Genomic DNA, 12,903 nt, shown 5'->3' with positions numbered 1-12,903 from the left:
AAAATAAATAAACAAACAAACAAACAGGATTGGGTCAGCCAGATCTAACTTTCCCAAATCCTTCCCTGGATAGTTCAACTACTCAGTGGTTTTTCTGCATGCTTTTAGGTCTGTCCATCTGCCTCTCATCAGAACAGAGTTGCTACCAGGTTTTCAATATTGTCAGAAGCAGCGATGCATTTCGCTTTAAGAAAATGGGGATGGTTTTTCATAATGGGCACAAAAAAAATGATATTCACAGAGGAATCCCAACAGCTTGCAAATGTCTCCTCCCAGCTACTGGGCAGTACAGTTTGTCTTCTCTCTGAATATATTAGCATGGAAGAGAGTGGTTTTCTTTCAATTATCTCTGTGTGTGTGTGGGTCTCATTTTGCACCAGTCGTCAAAGAAAGACAATCGTGGTATCCATTTAGAGAGTGTAAGACTGTTAAAGAAAGCACTGTTAAAGAAAGCACAAAATGTGGCAGCAGCCACTAAGCTTAAATGGTTTTTAAGGAGTATACGGAGGACGAATATTAGCCATGATGGCTAATAGTGTTGTGCCGGAAATTTTGACCATTCCATTTTTGGCATTTCATGGAGTGGGGGCGGTGACGAAAACTCAGGCAAAAGAGGCTGGGAGAGGTGAGAATTTTGGGGAAAAAATCTCCTTGGGGAGGGGGACAGGGTTTTCACATACCTTTTTTAATGTAACAAGTTGTTGAGGGGGCTTCTTTCTTTCTTTTTATTTTGTTTGAAACTCCCCTGGCATTTTCAGGAGCTCCGGAATTCTTCCTGAATGTTTATTGGAGAGGTCAAGGTCACATGGTCTCCAATAGGCATTCACTAAGAACTGCTGGGCTCATCCAAATGCCAGTGGAAGAGGGGGGTTAAAAGAACTAAAACATAGGAAGAAATCCCCTCAGCAATTGGCTACACTTAAAAAAGGTATGTGGAAACCCTGTCCCCCCTCCCAAGGAGAAAAATTCTCTGAATTCCCCCCCTCCCTGCCAAAGAGGCAGAAAAAACAATGTCTTTTTCGCAGGGAAAGAGAAAGTTCCCAAAAATAGGGGGCAGGATTCAGCCCAGCACTAATATAGAAACTTCATGTTCAGAGGCAACAGCATATCTCTGAATCCCAGTGCTGGGGAGAAAAAAGGTAAGACTATTGCATTTATGTCCTTCTTGGGACCTTTGCATGGGGATCATCTGGCTGGTCACTGCTGGATACAGAATGTAGGACTGCGATCCATTATCCAGCAGGGCTCTTTTGTTCGGCCATTCCAGCAGACTGTACTGGGAGAGAGGAGAGGGGATGCGGTCCTGCTGAAAGACTACTTCATGTTTTCCTCTTCCACCCCCACCCCCTTTTCCTTGTGTGCCATATATTTTTAAATGGCAAAAGTGCAGGCAAGGGCTCCCTCGCTTCACTAATTGCATATAAGCGAAATCCAGCCCTCCAAGCCTTCAGATGACCACGTACCCTTTCCCCACACACCAGTCATTTGATGGTTTCCTGATCCCTCCCCACAATTAAGAACATAAGAAGAGCCCTGCTGGATCAGACCAAGGGTCCATCTAGTCCAGCACTCTGTTCACACAGTGGCTGACCAGCTGTCAACCAGGACCCAACAAAGCAGGATATGGTGCAAGAGCACCCTCCCACCCATGTTCCCCAGCAACTGGTGTATATATAAGCTTACTGCCTCGGTTACTGGAGGTAGCACACAGCCATCAGGGCTAGTAGCCATTGATAGCCTTCTCCTCCAGGAATTTATTCAACCCCCTTTTCTAAAAGTTTAAAATGTCTCTCCTAAGGCACTAAGAGCTTTAAGCAAAAATATGCTAGCATTTTGACCTTGCCTTGTTTGCCTTTGGCCACACCCATTTTGCCTTTGGCCCCGCCCACCCCTGGAACAGGGTCCCCAGGGAGTTCTCTGAAACTGAATTCGGCTCTTGGGCTGCAAGAGATCTAACACCCCTGACACTGAGCGTGGGGTGAAGCACAGGCATGAAGCTTTGCACAAGCTATAACAGACAACTCTGCCATCGGCCTCATCCTGCTGCCTTTCCCAGGGGCTCCCAGGAGCCAAAGTGATGGCAGATGACAATTTATTTGCAACGAAGCTAAACTAAAAAATCAACAGGTGTGGTTATCAGCAGTTATTTCTCTAGTTAACCGTTTGCTCTATAAGGATTCCTTATTGAACTTTTTTTTGAAAGAAAACATTCCTTTGCCATGAAAGGTAACAATTTGCCAACAGATTTACTCAAAGCAGGAGTCTGCAAAACGGTGATAACAGAAATGCTTGACCAACACAACCAAGATGTTATTGAAGTTTTCATCTGGATAATAACTAATTTTGGGGCCTCAGATTCAAAGACTTCAACTACTACAGACCTTAGAAAGTGAAGAGAACTACATGGCTGGGCAGTTCTGATACTGATATTTCTGTAAGCCTGTGTGCACCAGTTGCTGGGGAACATGGGCGGGAGGGTGCTGTTGCCCCATGTCCTGCTTGTTCATCGCTGCCCGATGGCTGGTTGGCCACTGTGTGAACAGAGTGCTGGACTAGATGGACCCTTGGTCTGATCCAGCAGGGCACTTCTGATGTTCTGGGATGTATTTTGGAGGTGGGGGTGGGGGTGGGAGAACTCCAAGAATCTAGGATACTGCCCATTCATCCATACACACATGCACAGAGAGGAGGCTGGGGAGAGAGAGAGAGAGAGAGACCTGGTGCCCTCCAGATATAGAGGACTAGAACTCCCATCATCCCCAGCCAGCATGGCCAATGGGTTGGGGAAGTCCGACATAGAGCAAAGCATAGCACATAGTTAACTAGAGTAGCAAAAACAACGGGGGGAAAGAATGGAGATTCACACATTTTACAAAACTTTCAAACAGGCCCAGACCAAACAAAGTTGCTGCCTCAAGCGAGCTGCTGCCACCGCTGCTGCCACTGCCGCCGTTGCCACCATCCTGCTTCTCCCCATGACTCTCCCCTCCCTGCTCTCCCGCAGCGGTGACTTCCAGCTCCTGGCTTCCCCCACCCCCTGCTCTCACAAGGCAGTGGATCCTCCTCCCTTCATTGGCCAGCTGGGAGACTCTGTCAAACTAACGGAGATTCTTGCAATATTTTGGCTGAGTCTCCAGCCAGGACTCCTGTGGCTAGGGGAGAAGATGGGAGCGGTTGGCTGGGGGAGCGAGGAGGAGGAGCCGCCACTGGGTGGCCGCAAGCTGTTGGCCAGCTGGCCAAGCAAGCAGGCAACTACGGAGGGAGCGATGGAAGGAGAGAGTGGCCAGCCAAGCCCTTGGAGTGGGGAAGGCAGAACAACTCACCGGTCTCCCTGACCCATGCCGCCTGCTGCGCCTGCTTCCTGGTGCTTAATTGTAGGGCCGGCCCTGCTTTCAGATCTACAGACAGTTATAAAACACCAGTCCTAGGCAGCACAGCTAGGAAAGGAGGGAGTTGTGTGGGAGCGAAGGACACAGGCAGTTGTACGGCTGAACAGGAGAGAAGGAAACAGTGCACAACTGCAGAGATAGGGTGACCCTATGGAAAGGAGGACCGGGCTCCTGTACCTTTAACCGTTGTGTTAAAAGGGGGATTTCAGCAGGTGCTATTTGCAGGCATGCAGTACCTGCTGAAATTCCCTCTCCATCACAACAGTTAAAGCTGCAGGAGCCCTGCCCTCTTTGGTATTTGGTCACTCTAGCATAGCTCCTGCAGCTTTAACTTTTGTGATGAAGAGGGAATTTCACCAGGTGCTGCATGCATACCAATGACACTTGCTGAAATTCCCTTTTCTGTACAACTGTTAAAGATACAGGAGCCCAGTCCTCCTTTCCACATGGTCACCCTACTTTTGCCAGTAGTAAGGAATCAGAGCAAATAGAGCTCAACGCCAGATTCCAAACGCGGTAATATATATTATTACCTGCTGAAATTCCCCTTTCAACACAACTGTTACAGATACAGGAGCCCGGTCCTCCTGTTCATAGGGTCACCCTATCTAGCTCTGGCCCAGAGGCCCACAACGGGGGGGGGGGGCAGCGGTGGTGCTTTACTCGCTCTGTTCTTCCTCCCATGTAAGAAGAGCACCAGCTGCTGGTAAGACTTAAGCCAGGCTAGAGAGAATGGATCAAAGCTCTGAGTCTTACCTCGGTCCATTTGTCGTTGACTTCCATAAATAAGACACAGAAGGGGTCAGATTTAGAGGTCACATCTCTGTCCAGAAGGTTTTGGCCACACACAGACAGTTCGACTTTGCAGACGCAATACTGGGGTCCCACAGGCATGGACGGGGAAGGACTCATCGTGTACGCCATCGGTTCAGGCAGCAACAGCTCCTGACAGTCTGCAAGGGACAAAAGGAGTTGTGAGTATAATGGGGGGGGAATCATACCATCAAGCTTGTGCTCCATTTTGGACGTTTCAGTTGGCCCCCAATATCTGACCTTACTGTGGCTTTGATTTTCTTTTTTCCTTTCCCCCTGATGAGCCTAGCACAGCATCTTTCGTATGTTTTGAAGAATACTATCCACTATTCCTGTATTTTGAAGAATACTGTCAAGACACGGATCTTAAAAAACCTGGAGGAAGTTGTTCTTGTATCACCCAACGACGGAACTTAACTTTTGAGGGTTGCTTGGCCTCTACCCGCTAGGTAATACACCACCTAAATTTTAATTTCCAGCTTTGCTAATATATAAAACGCCTCATTTCTCTTTATTTCTGCTCTCCCTGTCACAAGAGACTTCCTATCTCTCCTCTCTCATCTCACACTATTGCCCCGCTCGTGCTCTTCGCTCCTCTGATGCCATGTTTCTCACCTGCCCAAGGGTCTCTACTTCCCTTGCTCGGCTTCGTCCATTTTCTTCCGCTGCCCCTTACGCCTGGAACGCTCTTCCAGAACATTTGAGAACTACAAGTTCAATCACAGCTTTTAAAGCTCGGCTAAAAACTTTTCTTTTTCCTAAAGCTTTTAAAACTTGATTTTGTTCTGACTTTATACTGCTAGTTTTACCCTACCCTGTGCCTGTTTGGTGCATTCTCTTCCCCTCCTTATTGTTTTATTATGATTTTATTAGAATGTAAGCCTATGCGGCAGGGTCTTGCTATTTATTGTTTTACTCTGTACAGCACCATGTACATTGATGGTGCTATATAAATAATAATAATAATAATAATAATAATAATAATAATAATAATAATAATAATGTGTTCCAGTCTGTGCTGGAGATAGATCTAAGTAACAGCTATATTGTATATTCGTAAAATAGGGGTCAGCGGGGTGGGGGATTGCCATTGTTGTTTCTTTGTTCCAGCAGCCTTTGGTGCAAGGTGGCTCTGTGTCCTACGTTACAGAGGACAGTCCTCTATTTAAAGGGGTGTCAACTCCAAGATTAGGAAGTGTAAGAGCGTCATCAGATGGGGGAAATCATGTTTCCCGACCATGGTTTTTCTGTCCCACAATAGGGATGGAGCAGCTTCCTCTTTCTTCACACGGGAAAGAAAGGGAAAGCAAACAACGACCACGTGGCCCATTCAGTGGGTATTTTTATCCCGCTGCTTCTCCTGCACACAGCAGGAAATGGTGGCACATTTCACTACAACCAAAAGAGATGGATTTTCCGGGTCTTTTTTTGCGACGGGAAAATGAGCAGAAGGAGCAGGAGACACACGGGAGGTGGACGGCATTGTGAAAAAAATCCGTGAGTGCCCAGTACCGAGTGTGCTAGAAAACGCTCATCTGCTCTAAGAAGAGAGAGCAGTAGAAGCCTTGAAGCTGCCGCTCAATAGTTAGCATCCAGACTACAGACTAAGCAGGTACTCCGGTCACCTGTTCACCGTCATCTGCACTATGGTGAGATGTGTTGTATTTCTGGAACCTCCCCTACGAGAGGTAGGACTGGAACCACTGAAGCACAGGTGCCCCCGATTCCCAAACCTCCCAGGTGTTCCAGAAGGATACCCTGGTCGATGGTATCGAAAGCCACTGAGAAGTCCAAAAGCACCAGCAGGGACCCACTTCTCCCTGTCAATACTCACGTCAGGTACGCACAAGAACCCTGAACCAAACCCGTGAGAATTTCTTCTCCTTCAAAATCAATTTCTTTTCTATCAAATTTAATGAGCATGGTCCAAATTTTCATAGGAGGATTTTTGGGCACAGCACTAGTTAAAGCTTACACAGACTAAAACAGTGCTGTGTTTATCATCTGCATCCCTGAACCGAGGGACAACTGGATGTGCCTTCACTGAACTGGCAGTCCTTCCATCTTAAAATCTTCTTCCCCGGTTTGATGGACCATGCCTGCTTCCATATGGCTGAGCATTAAAACCTGATTTACGGCATCTTTTTATTCACGAATGTCCACAAATGCACTCACTCTCTGCAGCTGCCAACAGCTGCGTTCTTCATCCTATTAAGGGTCAGCAGTTTATTCCAGCTCCCCCTCCCCAGATCCCTTCAGCTTTCTTTCTGCCAATGAGGGTGCGATCAGTTGCATGGTTCAGAAACCTCCCAGAGGAAGGTAGCGAGCGAATCGCGTTGGTCAGTCACACAGTACCACACTGCAAAGGCCAGCAGGGCTTAATCTGTAGGAAGAGAGCTTGCCCCCAATTGCCCCAAATGGTGATTGTAAATTATAGGCAGGTCCATATGGGAAGATGTGGGCCTTCAAATATCCTGGCCCCATACCACTTAGGGATCTATAGGTCAAAAACAACACCTTGAATTACGCCTGGAAAGAAACAGGAAGCGAGTGAAGTTGATCAGTGACTGGTGTCATCTACAAAGCCCAGTATCAGTAGCAGCTGGCAAAGAAGATTCTTCATTGAGCTGTGTGAGCTCTGCACATTCTCAGGAGAACCCTCCAATCCAAGTTTATTTATTTAAAATGTTTTTATCCTGCTCCTCAGCTAAAAAGATGTTTTAGGTCCCATTCCCTCCGGCATTCAGATGTGCTGGCAAACTGACAGAGGACCCTCATTCAGTGAGACTTCTTTTATTCAGGGAAATCTCATGGTGAAAAGCTTAATGGTTACACACTTCCAAAACGTTTTCTGAATAATGGTCAGAAAGCTTTAAGCTTCAACTTAACGTACAGTCAAAATGCTTCAACAACCTGATTGCCCAGTTGCCATCTCAACGGTTCCAAACCCGACCAAGGGAGGGGAAAGATTCCTGATACGACCATTCAGGCAATCACAATGGGGGATTCTTGAAAGGCTTAACAAACCATCCCACGGGAGCTAGTCCAAACGCGGATACACATTGGTAAGCCAGGGAACATGGCCAAACCCTAAACAAGATCACAGGGTGGGTAAAAATCTCAGGCACAAGAACTCCCCTGCATGTACTTTAGCTCTGGGGGAACTCCCAGCCACCTGAGTTTGGCAGAGGAAAAGTCCAACTGTCAATTCAAGCCTGTCGTATGCTGAGCTGACCAAAACATGCAATCCACAGCAAATGCAAGCTCAAGTCTATGAAAAGCTTCACAGTACTTTTCATGGCACAGTCCTTAGAAATCAAAGGTCCAAATAGAAGAGAGTCCATGTGCAGAGTGCTTTCAAACTCCCAAACGATGATGGATCCAAACAGGGAGGGGTTTCAGGCCATGAGTCACGGGATGATCCTTGCAAAGGCTCCTCACCTTTGCTACAGCTTATAAAGGGAGGCATGGGGCTGTTCAAAACCACTTGACATACAGGGGCTCTGGCCCATAAATCATGCCTGTGTCCAACCAGGGCAGCACTGCTCAGCCCACCAAGATGACGCTACAATCTGAGTGACTCCTTCAACAAGGGACCCCCACCTTTCTAAAACACTCTATCACTTTGATATTCAAGCCAAAAGGCTGCATTTAGTCACAGTCTTTGCAATACGGGGGGGGGGGGGGGGGAGGACTGTCCTGCCTTACAGGACTGCCATAAAGATTAACAGCCCAATCTTATGCATGTTTACTGAGAAGTTCTACCATGTCCAATAGGGCTTATTCACTAGTAAGTTTGTTTAGGGTTGCAAATTAAGATCAGGCACATGAAGTGTTCTGGCCACTTTAAAATTCCGACCCTTTTCAGATGTCACGCTAAGCCACGGTGGATAAGCATTCTGAGCTAAACGTTATGGCTCAGCGTGTCATTGAACCATTCCTAACCATGGTGGCTACATAACCACAGTTTAAACATGCTCACTAACTATTTGCTGCAAAAGGGTTGGCACCCTAACCATGGCTTAGCATGTTGTCTGAACAGGCCTACTGTGTTGATGTTGTTGCTAAATTACTAATATCCAATCATCCAGTGATGCATTATTCTCCACCCGACCGCAACCATTATATCTGTGTCAAATTTCACATTTCCACATATTTTATTTTTGTTACATTTATGGCTAAACATTTCCTTACTTCATTTACCTCACAACAATTTTGTAAGTTAATCTCTGCGTGTGGCCATGTGGAGGGAGGGGTGTACCCACAGCAGGGAACGCCAGCGACTTCTCTCAAAAATCACCCAGGAAACCCAGAACTAAACTGTGATTTGAATTCAGTCCTCCCACGCTCAAGCCAAACTTTTTGGCCTACCATGGAGGTTCATCACGGAGGTGGGCCCTGGAGCAGGTTATGACAACGCTGGAGGCTAACCCTGAGCCTTGGGATCCAGCCCTCACATTTTTCCATGCTGAAGAGTATTTTGGTTGTGTTCAGAAAGGGCGTGACATGGGCCAAGCTAAAACTAGCTATATAGGTAAAGGCTACGCAAGGGGAAAAAGTGTTGATGTCACTGACCACAGGATTATCCATCATCCACTTCCCTCCAATTTAGATAACCCTTCAGGGCTCTGTTTTTACAGGCCCATGAAAGCCTCAAAAATATTCCAGAGTGGTACGAAGTGTTTACACCTAGCATTACTTTAAAAAAAAAGACACACACTTAAAATAAGCTTAAAATAAGCAGGCTTGCTCTATTTATATCACATTGTCCTTTTTCCACACCAAAAGCACATTCACAACAGCTGTGTTGGCACAAGCCTTATCTCTTGGAGGGATGGACGGGAAGGAAAGAAAGTGGCAGGTTCGAGCCATGAGCAAAGGCTCGCCCATTGTGGCTGTGTGGGAAATCGTGGGGTTGTATTCAGTGTTAGTCCTACTTTGAGTAAAGCCCTTCAAACGAATGGGATGTACATTTCTGTAATATTGTAAGCTGTCTTCTGAGGGCACTGCCCCCCCCCCCCCCGAAAAGCATGTTCAAAAAACCTTTTAACTAAAGATCTTTTTATCCTAAACTTCTGTGCTTTATCCTACCTAAGCCAAATCTTTCATTAAAGTCACTGGAGCTGTTCGTTCACAGTGGGCTTTGTCAGAAAAGATCCATGAGTGGGATACTAGATTTACTTCCAATATCATTTGTTGTTGTTGTTGTTAATTTCATTTATATCCAGCCATTTTTCCTCATGCAAGGAACCCAAGGCTGCTTACATGGTCATTGTTTTATCCCCACAACAACCGTTCCCAGGGCATGGTCTGAAGCAAATGAGGCTGGGGGGAGGTAACAAGTGGAGTATCGCAGGGCTCAACCCTGGGCCCAGTGCTCTTCAACACTTTTATTAATGACTAGCAAAAAAGCCCGTCATACGACAGGTGTAGAGAAGCAGTTTGCTGAGGAGGTTGGTGGGTTTTGGCCCTTCTGCTAGGCCGGAAGCTCCTGGCAGTTATCTTTCTTCGGAACTTGGAACTTCCCTAGAAGGCCGCAGTTCTGAGAAACGTCGCTAGATGGCGCCAGAGGGCAAAAACTATTTCTCGGAACTTGGAACTTCCCTAGAAGGCCGCAGTTCTGAGAAACGTCGCTAGATGGTGCCAGAGGGCAAAAACTATTTCTCGGAACTTGGATCTTCCATAGAAGGCTGCCATTCTGAGGAATGTCCCTAGATGGTGCCAGAGGGCAAAAACTATTTCTCGGAACTTGGATCTTCCATAGAAGGCTGCCGTTCTGAGGAATGTCCCTAGATGGTGCCAGAGGGCAAAAACTATTTCTCGGAACTTGGAACTTCCATAGAAGGCTGCCGTTCCGAGGAATGTCCCTAGATGGTGCCAGAGGGCAAAAACTATTTCTCGGAACTTGGAACTTCTCTAGAAGGCTGCCGTTCTGAGGAATGTCCCTAGATGGTGCCAGAGGGCAAAAACTATTTCTCGGAACTTGGAACTTCCATAGAAGGCTGCCGTTCCGAGGAACGTCCCTAGATGGTGCCAGAGGGCAAAAACTATTTCTCGGAACTTGGAACTTCCATAGAAGGCTGCCGTTCCAAGGAACGTCGCTAGATGGCGCCAGAGGGCAAAAACTATTTCTCGGAACTTGGAACTTCCATAGAAGGCTGCCGTTCCAAGGAACGTCGCTAGATGGCGCCAGAGGGCAAAAACTATTTCTCGGAACTTGGAACTTCCATAGAAGGCCGCAGTTCCGAGAAACGTCGCTTGATGGCGCCAGAGGGCAAAAACTATACTGGCTTGGAGGAACAGTCTGGGCTTTTATATACCGTATTTCTTCGATTGTAAGACGCACACTAATTTCAATACCACAAACAGGAAAAAAAAACTAAGACACACCCATGATTCTAAGAGGCACCCCATTTTTAGAGATGTTTATATGGGGAAAAAGTGTATCTTAGAATCGAAGTAATAGGGTATATAACGTATTTCTTTGATTGTAAGACACCATTGATTGTAAGACGCACACTAATTTCAGTACCACCAACAGAAAAAAAAAGCTTTGATTCTAAGAATAATAATCACACCCGCGATTCTAAGACGCACCCCATTTTTAGAGAAGTTTATATGGGGAAAAAAGTGTGTCTTAGAATCGAAGAAATACGGTATATAGATTTGGACGAGGAGGTGCTGGGCTCATTGGGCTTGATGGACTTATAGGCCCCTTCCAGCTCAACTATTCTATGAGGTAGTCACCTTGCTGAAGCTAAGCAGGTCTAGGGCTGGTCAGTGCTTGGAGGGGAGACCTGGTCACCACATGTAGCCACCTTAACTTCCACAGTGGAGGAAAGGTGGGATAAAAAACGTCATAAATGTAAATGTAAACTAATGTAATAACCCTGTGAGGTAGGTTGGGCTGGGAGTCAGTTACTGGCACAAAGTCACCCAGTGAACTTCATGGCTGAGTGGGGAATAGAACCTAGGCCACCCAGCCCCAATCCAATAAGCTAGCAGCTACACAAGCAGGGCATGAGTGCCAGGGGACTCTCACACCCATGTTCCACAGCAACCGGTATTGAAATGCACACTGCCTCCAACACTGGAGGCGGTTCACACATGGATGGCAATTTTGGGTTAATTAAGCCACAAGCTGCCAAAATCTAGCCGGAGTGAGCATGCTGCCTCCAGTGCATTCATCACTTCTGCTTTCAATGAACAGCCCCTTTCATCAGTTGGGCACTCTGGGTTGTTTAGGCAGTAAGCAATCCAGAATTAACCCAATAACAAACCATGCTGTTACATGCGAACGGAGTCAATATATAGCTATCACCTCTGAGACACCCCCCCTCTTAGTCCTGGCCTTCTAGTGTTCCGACAAGACTTTTGAAGAGATGGAGGAGCAGGAGGCAGAAGCTTAGCATTTTGTTTCCTGTGTAATTGGGTGGGGGAGGTGGCAGGGTTGCCGGTTTGTTCCCTCTGTTTCGTTTTATATTTGCTTTCAATACGTATTTTGGAAACTACTGAAGACGTGTGTCTTTTTCTTTTTTTAATTGAAAAGTGAGCAATTTTAAAAAGCATATGCCCCAATCAATTGCAAGGGCCTAGGCCTCAGTCCACATTCCCCTCTGCCCCGCCAATATGGAGACATATTGCAAAACCAGCCCAGGCGATGTAGCCTTGGCAACCAACGTCCCCTCCAGGGCCCTAAACTTAAAACTGTTTGGGGCCACAGAAGGGCGGAGGGGAGTGCTACAAGAACCTACCCCGGTGACATGCCCTCCTTTTACAAGGAAGAATGTTTTCTGTTCACATCTTGCCAGGTTTGCCAGCTTGCACCTGGTTTTAATAACAGATTTGCAGCTTGCCAGTTCGTCTCTGTATTAGTCATGCACAGTGCAGCCATTTCCACTCCCACCCGGCCCTCCCATGTTTTGTCGGGAGAAAGACATTTTTTGCTTTGGGGCTCTATTTTATCCGTAGGCACAATGCAGAGGACCAAACGCCTAGATCAGGGGTGCAGAACCTCTTTCACCTTGAAGGCCGGGTCCCAATTTATCATATTATTTTTATATAAATCTATGGTGTGACCACAGCAGTGGGAAAAGACTGGATAATTTGAACTTACCTGCATGGTACCAAAATATATGGTCTGTGACAATATCAGAAAAAAACAGAACCACTAGCATTTTATGCTATACGGTGGAGATTCATTCAACATATGTCACAACCGGACTTCATAGAATCATAGAATAGCAGAGTTGGAAGGGGCCTACAAGGCCATCGAGTCCAACCCCCCTGCTCAATGCAGGAATCCACTTATAACGATATACACACGCTTCTTCTCTGAGCATTTGGACAAATGAAGATTACGCAGCACACTTATTAATCGGTTCATTTCTTTTTCCTTTTCGTTCTTTTTTCTTTCTTTTCTCTTGTTTCTTTCCCTAAAATTGTATTAATGATTTTTTAAACCAAAACTGGTTAATTGTATTAACCAAATTGTAATAACCAAGTTTTCTGTAGCAGCTGATTAAACCCCAATCGTTAGGGGACTGTTCTATTTTCTGTTACATCTAAAATTAAATATATATATTTTAAAAATTAGAAAAATCTACGGTGCGAACACATTTAGAATACTGTGTACAGTTCTGGTCACGACACATAAAAAAGAAGATATTGTACAGCTGGGGAAAGTGCAGAAAACAGCTAC

At 46.2% G+C, this 12,903-nt stretch overlaps 1 protein-coding gene across 1 annotated transcript in view; it reads right to left on the bottom strand.

Moving 5' to 3' along the window:
• Window positions 1-12,903, bottom strand: part of CPNE2 (copine 2) — a 159,704-nt gene that overhangs the window by 114,735 nt on the left and 32,066 nt on the right. Inside the window, exon 2 of the mRNA XM_063141362.1 lies at window positions 4,146-4,342. Within this exon, the coding sequence (XP_062997432.1) occupies window positions 4,146-4,313 (168 nt within the window). The 5' untranslated portion in view covers window positions 4,314-4,342. The remainder of the gene's footprint in view (window positions 1-4,145; window positions 4,343-12,903) is intronic.

This window comes from Elgaria multicarinata, chromosome 14 (genome assembly GCF_023053635.1).
Source record: "Elgaria multicarinata webbii isolate HBS135686 ecotype San Diego chromosome 14, rElgMul1.1.pri, whole genome shotgun sequence".
Lineage (NCBI taxonomy): Eukaryota > Metazoa > Chordata > Lepidosauria > Squamata > Anguidae > Elgaria > Elgaria multicarinata.
This window is presented reverse-complemented; position numbering and strand designations above follow the sequence as displayed.